This window comes from Strongylocentrotus purpuratus, unplaced genomic scaffold (assembly GCF_000002235.5).
Source record: "Strongylocentrotus purpuratus isolate Spur 01 unplaced genomic scaffold, Spur_5.0 spur5_scaffold_6, whole genome shotgun sequence".
Classification (NCBI taxonomy): Eukaryota; Metazoa; Echinodermata; class Echinoidea; order Camarodonta; family Strongylocentrotidae; genus Strongylocentrotus; species Strongylocentrotus purpuratus.
This window is the reverse complement of record NW_022145612.1, coordinates 28,410,963-28,424,118: the sequence shown is the minus strand read 5'-3', so window position 1 is coordinate 28,424,118 and position 13,156 is coordinate 28,410,963. Positions and strand designations below refer to the sequence as shown.

The 13,156-nt window shown below is 36.4% G+C and overlaps 1 protein-coding gene across 2 annotated transcripts; it reads right to left on the bottom strand.

The window, feature by feature from the left end:
• Nucleotides 1–768: 768 nt before the first annotated feature.
• Nucleotides 769–11,726, bottom strand: LOC100891546 (sorting nexin-10). Of its 2 annotated transcripts, none has more exons than XM_031000271.1 (6): nucleotides 11,497–11,726; nucleotides 8,675–8,761; nucleotides 8,060–8,166; nucleotides 6,583–6,678; nucleotides 5,790–5,876; nucleotides 769–5,631 (listed from the first exon to the last, which is right to left on the bottom strand). In XM_031000271.1, exons 1-6 carry the CDS (start codon nucleotides 11,710–11,712, stop codon nucleotides 5,535–5,537), a joined length of 690 nt encoding a protein of 229 aa, XP_030856131.1. In that variant the 5' UTR covers nucleotides 11,713–11,726; the 3' UTR covers nucleotides 769–5,534. The 2 variants fall into 2 exon arrangements, with proteins under 2 accessions (XP_030856131.1, XP_030856130.1); XM_031000270.1 differs by having other exon boundaries at nucleotides 769–5,636; nucleotides 5,795–5,876.
• Nucleotides 11,727–13,156: the final 1,430 nt, after the last annotated feature.

Below are 13,156 nucleotides of genomic sequence, written 5' to 3'. Positions count from 1 at the left end.
AATAAATTTCATGATACAATTTAACTGAGTCTTTTTGTGTATTTTGATTATTTAATATACATGTACATTATCCACCTTTTATCAGTTTACAACCTTGTAAAATGCCGTTAAGAGCACTTGTTAGAAAATAATGCAAATGATGTACTTGTGGCTTGCACAAAATATTATCACTAATATATCCAGTAAATTAATGAGATAATATAAACATCCTTCCTCAAGAAGCATTTACCTGGCCTCTTTAATAATGTAGTGAACTCCTTTCAAGACCAGTGTTTTTACAGTTTTCACATTAGCAGTATTGACAATCATTTGATAAAGCAACATGTTTCATAATCTGTACACATGTGTTTACATAATATCATTTGGAGCTCATTTCATTTTGCCTCAATGTAGCCTTTAACAATACCTCACCTTATTAATTAAAAGTTAATCTCATCTAAATTTTTGCAATTTTTACTCAAATAATCATTTTGGGCAAATGCAATACACAATGCGTACAACCTGCACATTATAAAACATTCCTAGGACTCAACAAGAATAAATGAAAACAACATTGACAAGATTTTCTTTTCTTAAAGCATAAAATTCAGTATACATCTTTATTACACCTTCCTCAAATAGAAGGGACAATGACAAATACAGCTCATTTGAAATACATGTATTATTTGAACAACTTTTCATGGAAGGAGTAATTTCAGCTTTTAACTAGATGAAGCAGACGTGTATGTTGCAGATCTTTATACAAATAAAATATTTTTTATCAAATTATCCATTGTAAAGAGTACACAGATAAAACATTTGCATAATTCACATGACACACACCTACAAGATGTACATGGAGACAATCTTGACAATCTTAAATGGCTAGAAACAATCACTCACGTTTTGAGTACTTTTGTAGAACACGCTCTAATTCAGGAAGTGTTGGGTTACATGACCAAAAAAGAACAGTCATGGTACGTGACGCAGAAGTTAACAAAAATGAATGTACCAGTCAATGGTTAATGAGAAGAGACGAACACAAAAGAATCATGCACGATTCTCCGGCTATGATCTCGGACGCCTCCATAAAAGTTGACTTAATCTGAGAGTCGGTGGCCGGGTCTCTCTACAAAGAGTGCATGTAAACTAAAAAAGACTACATACATGAAATATATGTCGTGACTAGTTTCAATAACAAAATGTAAAATGTACGGTTAAGTACGAAAAGAGTCGCGTCACATACCCAAAACGAAACAAAATGTCAACCCTGCACTTTGTAGATATTAGATAGCTTGTGTCTACAAAAGTACTCGAGACGCAACTGATCGTTAAAAGCCATCTTAGATGATTTTTGTATCTAACAGATTTCACATTTCATGTACCGGTACATTTAGCTCGAGTTTTCAAGTGTTGTTAAGAGAATAAATCGTCAATAAAAATGGTACAGTGTTTTGGCACTTCAAATAATCTTGTGTATATACCTAACATTTTTTTAATAATACTATTTCATTCCTACAATGAAGCACTAAATATATAAGTTAGTGTAATTTCCCCTTCTATTAAAAAAAAAGCCTTCATCATTTTGAATAAAAGCTAGAGGAAACTAAAAGCAGGAAACTGAAGGTTAAGGTTCATTTATAATGTTTAATTTCTTTTCATTTAGGAAGCAGAATTAAAGTGAAACAACCTTATTAAAGTCCCTTTAGTAAAGGGACTTTCGTAAGTTTGTTTCACTTTAATTCTGCTTTCTAAATGAAAAGAAATTAAACCTTTACCATCAATTCATGCCATGAAATAAAACGATGTCAGCTGTCAGTGTCACTTGGTGTCATACTCTTGAAGATAAGCATACCAAAAATACATTGATGTTCACCAAACGATATTTGGTTCAACTCGGCCATCAAACTCTATTTTCTAAGCAACTGTCTTGTCTAATCTAGAAAAATAAAATAAACAAAATATATGATTTACAGTATCTACCAAAGTCAAAAGGCACATTGATTGTAAAATGCATTAAAATTCACATCATTTGGTAAAATAATCTACTGCTGAATGTTTGATAGAAACACTCTTGATGAACAATTATCAACTGAGATGAGCTTTTACAAGTCTTGTTGCAAAGAACTGACATGTAGCTATGCAGGGTTCATGATGCATGAGCCTTTCATAGATCTTCTTCAGAAATTGTGATGTTCCTTCACATAGACTTTTTATGTTCAAAAAATATGAGAGTTCTTTGTAAGTTTTGTTTCCATAATTTAAATCACACTGCTCTCACATGTTTGTTCTTCTGCCTTAGCTATGTGTCGATGTACATTGTAACCAACAACTAATTTGCATTTTTTTAAATGTCTGTGAAGCTTCATCTGTAACTTACAAACCAGGTACTTTGATTTGGCTCGTCATGAGAAAGCCATAAAGTTATGATAACATTATAAATGTTTTCTCTTAATTAAGAGTAATTCAAGTATATCAAAGTTACAGCACAGATAACCTCCTTTCCCATGCATGATAAGTACATTGTGCTACCCTCCTGTCAATGTAGGACATCTCAAAGTTCAACAACACACATTTGTAATATCCCATTGTTTACATTAAGCCAATGTTTTCATTTTCCATTTCATAAGTAAGAATAGAACAATCGATCACATGACTGAACTGGAAAAAACCCTACAAAGTAGTGCATGTTGCATAGTCCATAAGTTTCAGTTACTAGACAAAAATCAATATACATGTACCGTTATTGCTTTCATTTCCAGTCCGGATACAAAGGTGCTTTGATAACATCAAATAAAAGCAAATACTGTATATAATGTACAGGACTTAAAAAACTATTTTGCTGAGACAATGGTATCTATCAAAATCCCATGGATTTCATATTTGCATGCTGTAACAACTTTCGTACTTTCATTAATACTGAACCGGAGGAAAACATCCTGATATCTCAATAAAACATCCTGATATCGCAATAAAACATCCTGATATCTCAATAAAACATCCTGATATCTCAATAAAACATCCTGATATCTCAATAAAACATCCTGATATCTCAATAAAACATCCTGATATCTCAATAAAACATCCTGATATCTCAATTAAAACATCCTGATATCTCAATAAAATGTCCAGATCCTGTACATGTACATTATAACATTTTAATTTAGAGTTAGAGATTTAGTACATTGTACCTATAAATGCAGTAAAATATTGCAGCAATATTTAGCACCACTAAATATAATTTAAGTAAACCGGAACACTTAATGCTCTAGAAAGTGAACATTATATAACTCTCAATTGTTAACATGCTAAAAAACAAGATATTTAAACAAAAAAAAGCACAATCATTTATTATTCTGAAGTACTTCAACATACTGGACTGGTGATCATTCAATATGATATTTATTTTGTCCCCTAAATAACCTGCAGCTGCAACATATTGCACGATTGCCATGCGGCACTTACTAATTACAGTCTTTGCTTTGATCTGACGTTTTTATACCAGTCAGGCCACTATCTACAATAGAGGTGTAGCATTACCATGAGCAGAGTCCATATTTACTTCTCAAGCTGATAAACATCATGTGGTTAGAAGTAAAACATGTGACTCGTGATGAACTTTATGGTACATAAATAAAACACAACCTACTCTACTTGAAATACCTTAATCTACTTTTATCTGCATTGCAGTTTCATGTTACAACTGCAGATCCATTCATGTTTAAACACAGTGCCATTGACCAGCAGGAATGTTTTGCTTGAGTTCAGACCAGACATGTACATGCATGTATGTTGAGGAACTGAATCCGATCTTGTATAAATATTAGCTTCTAAAGTAAACAAATTAACAACGTTGGTTTGAATATTATTATCAATTATTCTTCTCAATTATCAAACATTGCTTCCCTCATTTGAGGTAAGTACTTATCAATATAATCCATTGTAAAAAAATTCTTCAAGTACGCTAACGAGAGATCACCCCAAATTAGCAATACTTAATTGGAATTTGCAGAAGGAATAATATGAAACTGATACAGATTCCTAATGTCCTCATTAATTAGTTTAAGTACCCTTACCAGTACAGGTTGTTTCCTTAACCACACAGTCTACACAGAATTAATTACTTTCTAAATGACATCATGTAGGGGGTAATCCAGGGTTTGGGAAGACATTTCAGGATAAGGTCATAATTATTCATATCCTGACAACTTGATTGAATGACTTAATCAATCAGGTGTAAAAAGATCCTCTTAACATATATGACACCCTTACTCAGCATGACATTGCAATTTTTTTTTCTTCAATGTAGAATAATAGAACAGGATACATATCCAGATATCTTTCAGGATGGCATACATATAATTATAAAAAAAATTATTGGTTTTGAAGTCTTACTACATTGTAAAAATATATTTTGATGTAAGGTGCCATTAAAAAAAGCGTGAAAATTGTTAAAAATAGCTTTTTAAAATCATGGCTAAAAATATTCAATATCAGGGGAACTTATGACACTCTTCCCTCTCTTTTATTTAAATCAGCACTTCATGTGAGATCAGTTACGTGTATATAATCGTTTGCAAATACAGCGAAACCTGCTTTAGCGACCACCTGTCTATAAAGACCACATTTTTTGTTTTCTTTGACCTTTTCTTATAGAAACCTGTAATAAAAAAATCTGTACATAAAGACCGCCCGTCTACAGAGACCACTTACCAGTATCTTGTCACTCCTGAGGGGTCTTTATATACAGGTTTCTTTGTACAGACATACATCATGAATACTAATAATTTCTAATGCTGCTTAACATCACAACCTTGACAATACACCAGTCAGTACACGGTATAAAGATATCCCCAATAAATATAAATATAAGTCGCTCTTAAAAAATGGTGCAGCACATCCACTCAATCATGTAAACCATAGACACTTGCTCACGAAGGCCAAGCTGTTCTAACTGATCTTCACTCGCTCCTGGAGATGGAAAATTCACTATGGAGGATCTACATGTAGCGCATGAAATGGACGGCCGAGTACACATTACTTGTCCAATCAGAGGCTTGAGTGCCTTATCACTTCTCTCATACCTCGCATAATTGTTATCTTGCATCGCTGGATCTGTATCCCTACAGGTATGTATTGATTCAAGTACGGTACCATGTACCTTTCGGTCTAACCATGCCTGTATTTCCTCCGCCGAGAGGTCGGACTAAAGTAAAGAGTACCATATCACTTTGCTCATACCTCATGTACACAAGAATTGTTATCTTGCATCACCAGATCTTTACCCCTACAGGTATGTGTCGATTCAAGTACAGTTCCATCAAACTTTCTGTCTAACCTGCCTGTATTTTGTCTGCCGAGAGGTCGGACTGAAGTAAAGAATACCATATCGCTTCACTCATACCTCATGTACACAAGAATTGTTATCTCGCATCACCAGATCTTTACCTCTATGTATCGATTCCAGTACGGTACCATCAGCCTTTCTGTCTAACCTGCCTGTATTTTGTCTGCCGAGAGGTCGGACTGAAGTAAAGAGTACCATATCGCTTTGCTCATACCTCATGTACACAAGAATTGTTATCTTGCATCACCAAGTCTTTACCCCTGTGTATCAATTCCAGTACGGTACCATCGACCTTTCTGTCTAACCACGCCTGTATTTCCTCTGCCGAGAGGTCGGACTGAAGTAAAGAGTACCATATCGCTTTGCTCATACCTCATGTACACAAGAATTGTCATCTTGCATCACCAAGTCTTTACCCCTGTGTATCAATTCCAGTACGGTACCATCGACCTTTCTGTCTAACCACGCCTGTATTTCCTCTGCCGAGAGGTTGGACTGAAGAAAGAGGTGAACCGCGGCATCCGATAAGAATGACCTTTCCTCTATGACTCTGTTTTCAAAGACAAAAAGGAGATAATAGTTGCTTTATACAGTGAAACCTGTTTACAAAGACCACCCAAGGAAGACAAGAAAATGGCCTTTATAGGCAGGTGGTCTTCATGTACAGCCTTTAGTACATGTTTCAATTAGTCTTACAGAATGTTACTTTAGAGAAAAGGCTGTTTAAAATCTATTGTCTATTTTAGCACTCTTGACTCTCAAGGTTGTGCAAGGTCACGGAAGGAGGATTAAAACTCTATAGAAATTGCTGTGAAGTGATTATCTGATTCCCCTTACAACACATTGCATACTAATCAAGCACATCCTGATCTTTATTTCTTCAAGGAATCAATGTAATAGCTTACTCTGTTTTAAAGATATTTGAGATCAAAATTAGAACAGTAGCAAGAGTTAATAAAACAAAACTACTACAGCAAACTGATAATCAGAAAAAAACATAGGTCTACAAAATACCAACATATACCGATACCACTTTTAAATTGTTTTGTGCTTCCAAATTTGAAATACCATAGGAAAGCGTAAACGCTTTCAGGAAATGCTAAAAACTCAATTGTGACCATCCTGACCAAATATAACCTTATTGAGCTTTAATTGAAAACCACACTTTGCAACTTTTTGGTGGTTTATGATCCAGGTCACATTTTTCCTGCCTTTTTTTCTTTTGATTACCTTTAAAGCAACACAAATAAACTTACTTGTTGAGGAATTCCTTAAGGCCAATCATCCTCTTTTCTGCAAAATCTCTGTCGAACAGGTTTAATAAAGTCCTTGTGGGCAGATCTGGTACAGCTCTATAAATTCACAAATACAATAAAAGAGAAAAAAAAGGCAACCTTAATTACAACTCTAAATAAAAGCAGAAAATAAGAAAGTTATCAACTTTTGAAAGTTGTCATCACTATCGGTATGTATGTATGGAAACTTTAATTGGCTGAATCGGTTAGTCACTGTGATACAGTGCCCAACTTGCCAAGTTGTTCCAACACTAAAATGACCAAAATATATTTCTTTTTCAATACCCGGTATGTATGACTCAGGGTGGTCTTCCTTTTTTAGAAGACCTGTAACAATATACTCTCCATAATATATTATGAGCAGTGCCTAAGTGTACCGTAAGGCACTTTGAAGAAAAACTGAAATTGATGATATTTGTGTACACAACCAACTGGAGAGTTATTCGCCACTAAGTCACAATCTACAGACGAAAGATTGCCAATTTGAGATTCAAGTAGCTGTAGTGATCATATATTTCAAATGAACTTCTAACTGGAATGCCCTAATAGTTGATAGTTTGTATACAGAAGATGTGTCCCAAGCTGTCTTTATTATTTATTTCATACCCATTCAACAACAAAATATGCTCTTATAATGCACAAGTAAATAATGTACATTCATTATAAAAAATTGTGTTAACTATTTCAGAATAGCTCCATAATTGGAACATAATTTGAAGAGCTTGATTCACAAACTCAGAGGAAAGAGAGAATAAATTGTCATGGTAACTGCTCATGCCCATAGATTGGCATGTTTCCAGGCCACTGGGACTGTACATTTTTCATTGTTGTGACTGATAACGATGCAGGAAATGTGACTTTGTGACTTTTGCAAAAGCTTTAAAGATAAAGTTGAGCTCTGGTCATGCGATTGCATTGTGAAAGAAACAGTATGGAATCGATCAGAAAAAGCTGATCATGTAGCATATTGGTATTGGTGTGTACTGCAAGGTTCCGGAGTCATCAAAATGATAAGAAATTTGTCCCAGTCTTGGTAACATAACAAGCACTGTACACAGAAAGATGTATATGGGACTACACAAACATGTGGCATAAAATAGGGCCTCATTTTTAAGCTGTTACTTGTCATATTTAGAATATGAAGGCTTTTTAAGAGCAATGCTTTTCAGGGGATATTTTTTCTCTGATGTTCTTCCACACTTGCATAATAACAATGATAATGCTCACAAATTATTTTCACCCCTTCCCAGAACTCAACCTTCTCTTTAATTTCTGCACTTTGTATGTTCATAAACTCATTAGTGTATGAATTAGAGCTTCTAATTTACATAATACTAGTACGTACTAGAGAGTTTAAGAAAAGGTTACATGTATGTGTGATAATCATTCCAGTGAAGGCCTTGCTCTGGTAAACTAAATCTATGGTATTCCTGCTTACTTTCTTATAAATGAACAGCCAGATTCCAATCTTCTTCTCAGCCACACAAATTCAGAGAATGTTCGCCATACGCATGTTGATGGAAGGTGGAAACAAATATCATTGGACTGTAGAGAAAAAACAACAACAACAGAAAAAGCATTAGCATTGTCCATCTTTGCGATGTACAGATAATGTACATGAACAATTGAGCCTAAACAAAATGTAAACAAGAATACAGATTCATGATTTGATTTTTTGATAGCACCATAAAACCTGAAGTACTTGAGGGAATATTTTCAAATTCAACTGACACTAATTCCACTAGAGAATCAGTTTTGAAGAGCTAGAAAGATTTGAAGTCTCTATGTAGGTAATACTGGAAATTGCTGAACTCATCATGGTATTAACTGATCAACTTCTGTTTCACATTAAAGGATACTTTTGAAGAGGAAAAACATTCATGCATTAAACATTTTTTTTAAAAGGTCACAATTCTGCCTACATATATCGGTGGAGCAGGAACTACATTCTTCTTGATTATTTGCACAACTATTTGCTTAACTCACGTGTGTGTGCATACACTAAACAATGACAATGGTAAAATCCACCAAAGTGATAAGCATAATAGCCTACCTGCATGCTGATCTTATACAAGGTGACTTTGGACCCCGAGTTGTCTGTGGAGGAAATCGACTCAGGCACATCAAGAACAGTTAGAACCTGGAATGAAAAGAACAAAAGTAAACAATGAGATTGCATTTTGTATAAGTTCATTTATAGTTTATACATGTATATTACCACAAAGTACAAGGATCTGAAAATCAGACTTTTTTCTATGTGTAATTTAGGTACCGGTAGCGTGTTTCGAAAATGTCTAACAGTAGATTCATTTATTCCACATAATGACAATCACCAGTTCTAATCTTTTAAGTGGAGTTTTTAGTTGGTATTAGCTCTTGTTTACCATAGGATTGACACAAGTTTATATTATCAGCCTGCAAAAGGGACACATCACCTGCACCTTTAAAAATTAGGGTCTATTATTACAAATGTTCACTAAATGTAAACGTATCTAGGGTATCAAATATGAAACTGCATGGTGTCGCATTTTGCACATGATGTGTTTCAATAATCAACACCCAGGCTATCTTCACTTGCATTGCATCTCATGAGTGGAATATAATATTTTGTGTGCCGGTTCATGTAATATGCTGGTACAAATATCCAGGTAATTTATACAAGCCATACATGTACAGGTGTAGATTGTTAACAATTTAACATACATTAGAGGAAGGGCATGAAAGTGAATCCCAATAAAGATCTACATGTATGATAATGGGGAAATTCACGAAAACAAGACAATGGAGGAAAACAAGATTTATAGCACTTCAACATCTGAGCTTATTGAGCTGTGCAGGTACTTACATAGGATTCTCAGGCTACAGTTGTATTCCGGTACTAAAAGCCACTTTACATGTACATACCGGTAGTTTATATACTGTAGCCCACAGAACAGGATGTACTGTAAGGAAGGAAACCCCTTTATCATTTCAAGGTTCTATTTCAGGACTTTCACTGAAATTCAGTACCGTAATATGCAATAACTACCATACTACTTTATCATTTTAATTACACCATAACTGTGTACATGGTATGTACATAATTGGGCATATACCTACATGTATACTGTAATTTAAGGAAAATCCAACCATGATTTACTACTCTAGTCTAATAGAAAGCAGCAAATATCAGAGAAGCATTCTGGTGAAAGTTTGAATGCAATATAGGAATGTGCTCTTTAAATTGGCTGCTCTAATGGGTAAATTGTTCACAAAAAAATCCGAAACATGAGTTCGCTTATTCAAAATTTTTGAAAAATGGGCTTTATTTCGAGAAAATCAGCCAAAAAGGCCCCTCAAAATGGATACAGGTTCTGAGGCTTCAGCGGCACACCCCCGTCAAAACCAAATCTCAGTACCCCCCCCCCCCCAGGATCTCATCCCAACAGGCCCCAGAATGCTACAAAAAATATAACATGTACACCTTCTCTGGACAAAAAAAAATTCTCTGCTTGGAGGAGTTTTAAAGGGGATGTACTGCAGCATGATGAGACTATGTGTCTTTCCTGTGGCCCGACTTGTGGCCAATCAGGTATAAGACTGCGGACGACTAGACCGCAGTATTCACGTGCGTGCAACATACGTGAAACTGAAGCGTGAGTAACTCCGGGAATCGTGGCGAAGAGGAAGTACGCATGCGCGCCACAGTAGCGCATACTTTCTCTTCGCTGGTTGAACCTTTCCATCGAAGACTTCTTCAAATTATAATTTCAAGTTGCCGGATAGATGCCCAGAGGAGTCGAGCAACCTAGTAAGTCAAAATTGTAATTACTCCCTTTGCATATTTTGAGGTAATGTCGCCTAACCCGCTGTTAGAATGTTTTTTGATGCACCACCCGAAACTCCGACACCTTCGGCATCGGAGCTTCATGGAGTTAAAGCGTGAAGAGTTCGGTCTGTTTCGCTAACGCTAGCACGTACTGTCATTTACATGCAGTTTTCCAAAAGAATTTGAAGATGGTGTTAACCAGTATTTGCCATGCTACACCCCCTTCAATTAACTTTTTTTGTCTCAGCAGACCATATCCCCAAACAAAATAAACCATTTTTAGTCTAACCTGCCCAAAAGCCCAGTTGACGAGCAAATCTTTTAGGTTACAGCTTTCTACTTCCAAAATCCCCAGGAATACTCAGTGTGAGAATATATCTGATGGCGATAGCATGTGCTACTATAGACTGAATTTTTCTGTCTCTTTCGTTCATTAGCCCTGACCCTACCCAAATCAGAGGCTAATGAACGAAAGAGACAGAAAAATTCGGTCTAGTACTACTACCACCGTGAATGCCTTTAAAGCGAGTATGGAAGGACAAGCGTTTCTGCTCCCCATATGAGTAGAATACCTGACACAGAAATGAGCCAGACAACCTTATCAGATGAAGACACCCAACTACGAAAATGGAAGAAAATGAAATTGAACTGGAAGCCCGACTGCTGAGAACACAGCATTCTTCCAGAATCTTGGGTAAAGGTAAAGGTATAGTATTATAGCAACGAAGAAGGGATCCGAGGCTGTTTTAAAGAAGAAATTATGTCAGAACTGTCAGATATTCCAGATATTGTGTAATGTATGTTAATATGTGCATGCATTTATCAGCCAGTATTTTTATTTCTTTTTTATTAGATAAGAACAAACACAAACAAAACAAGTGCAAGCACTTGTACTTACAATTGACAGACTGCATGCAGTACAACATTTAAAAAATATGAATTTATGAAACAGAACTTCAGAAGTCAGAATAAAAGATGCTTAACAAAAGACTTAGAATCTAGTAGTAGCTAGACCCTACAGTAATTAATGCCATTAAGAATAAAATATTAACGTAAAATAGATTTACCTGCGAGATTCTGTTAACAGGAGTTATGTCATCAGATTGAAGACTTAAATCAGAAGCAATGTCTGAGCTGCAACTACTAGCAATGCTCATGCTAGTGTCAAGCTCGGGCGGTGAGCCGACTGGGCTGCTCCCTTCACTCGTACTCCGCTCCATTCTGCTTTTTGATACGTCCATGGGAGATGTCGACGTGCCGGTACCAGTATCTGTTGTTATCATTGTCTTACTTTTCTTACTCACTTGAGTCAGTTATCACTAAATTGACGTCTTCAAATCTAACTTCCACCACTTGTAAAATCAAACTGAAAGCGAAATTAAAAATATTTAAACGGAATAATCCAGGAAGTTCGACGGACTTTTATGGTCAAGTTGACAACAAATAATTCCAAGCGCGCGTACTAGTAAAATGTAAACGCCGGTGATCTTCTGGAAATCATGTGATGAAGGCATGCGGATGCGATATGCCGCGCCGCGTGCAATTAATGCAACGGACTGGGTATTTCGTCATAGCAGAAGACGATGATGTAATCATTCAGCGATCGTCAAAATCCAGTATTGTGATTGGTGAACCTTTTACGTGACGTAGGCAAAATGAAGACTCATTAGCATTTGTAAACAAACAGACAAGAAAGGGACCCACCGAATCAAAGAAGGGACGCTAGGTTTTGGCGCGTTCTTTTCCGATAGGTGACATTTGTCAATCAATTTTGGTAGAAAATGTATAGTGCCAGTGGTTGAATAATGAGCACAGAAGGAAATCCGGGTAAGTAGGCCCGACACCGGCATGAGTGCTTAACACATAGATCTATGCAGGCGCGTACGCAGGGGGGTGTTTGGGGGGTTAAACCCCCCCCCCCCCTTTGGTATTTTTATGTGTGTAAACCCCCCCCCCCCCTTTGTTTTGTTTTTTTTTTTTTTTTTTAATTATTTAAAAAAAAATTTAAAAAAAAAAAAAATCACCCCCATGGCTGACCTAAGAAAGGTGACCTTACCCCCCCCCCCCAACGGAGCAAAATGTCAATTTTTCAAATTTTGAGACCAAAAAAAAAGTGTCCTCTTACCCCCCCCCCCCCCCCCCCCCCCCCTCCCCGCTTATTCAGCGGTCGGTTGAGTCGTTGCGATTTTTTTTAGACCAAAAAAAAAAAAAAAGTGTCCGCTTATCCCCCCCCCCCCCCCCCCCCCCCCCCCCCCCCCCCCCCACTGAGCGACTTTTTGGCCGGCGCGATTTTCAAATTTTCCTGAGTCGTTTTTCCCGATTTTAAACCCCCCCCCCCCCCCCCCCCCCCACCTTGAAAAAATCCTGCGTACGCCACTGGATCTATGCCACTATTATAATGTGCAAATGGAAGTTGTGGTTTTTAACGAAGATGATTAGTTTTAATTGTGCGTTTGTTTTTATTTTACTGGTTCAAACAATCAATCTACTGCAGGATAAGCAATCCAAAATGAAATTATTCTCTCGACATACGATCCCCATGCCAGAACTCAAGATTAATAGCTTTAAATCAGGTGTTAATTAGAACATGGTCCATGCACGGTCAGACTGCATGTGCATGGTCACCTAATAATATGAACAACGCCACCACCGCCAATAACAACAAGCACACCCCTTTCGAATATTGAAAGTGATTTTTTTTTTTTCTTCAAAATATAAATGAAGACT

What these genes read in the sequence shown, in the direction of transcription:
- LOC100891546 (XM_031000271.1), bottom strand. Translation starts at nt 11,712, where the DNA reads ATGATAACAACAGATACTGGTACCGGCACGTCGACATCTCCCATGGAC. An exon ending in TGTATAAGATCAGCATGCAG is followed by an intron (nt 8,167 to 8,674) that starts GTAGGCTATTAT and finishes TTTTCTCTACAG; the next exon opens with TCCAATGATATTTGTTTCCA. An exon ending in GGCTGTTCATTTATAAGAAA is followed by an intron (nt 6,679 to 8,059) that starts GTAAGCAGGAAT and finishes GTGAATTTATAG; the next exon opens with AGCTGTACCAGATCTGCCCA.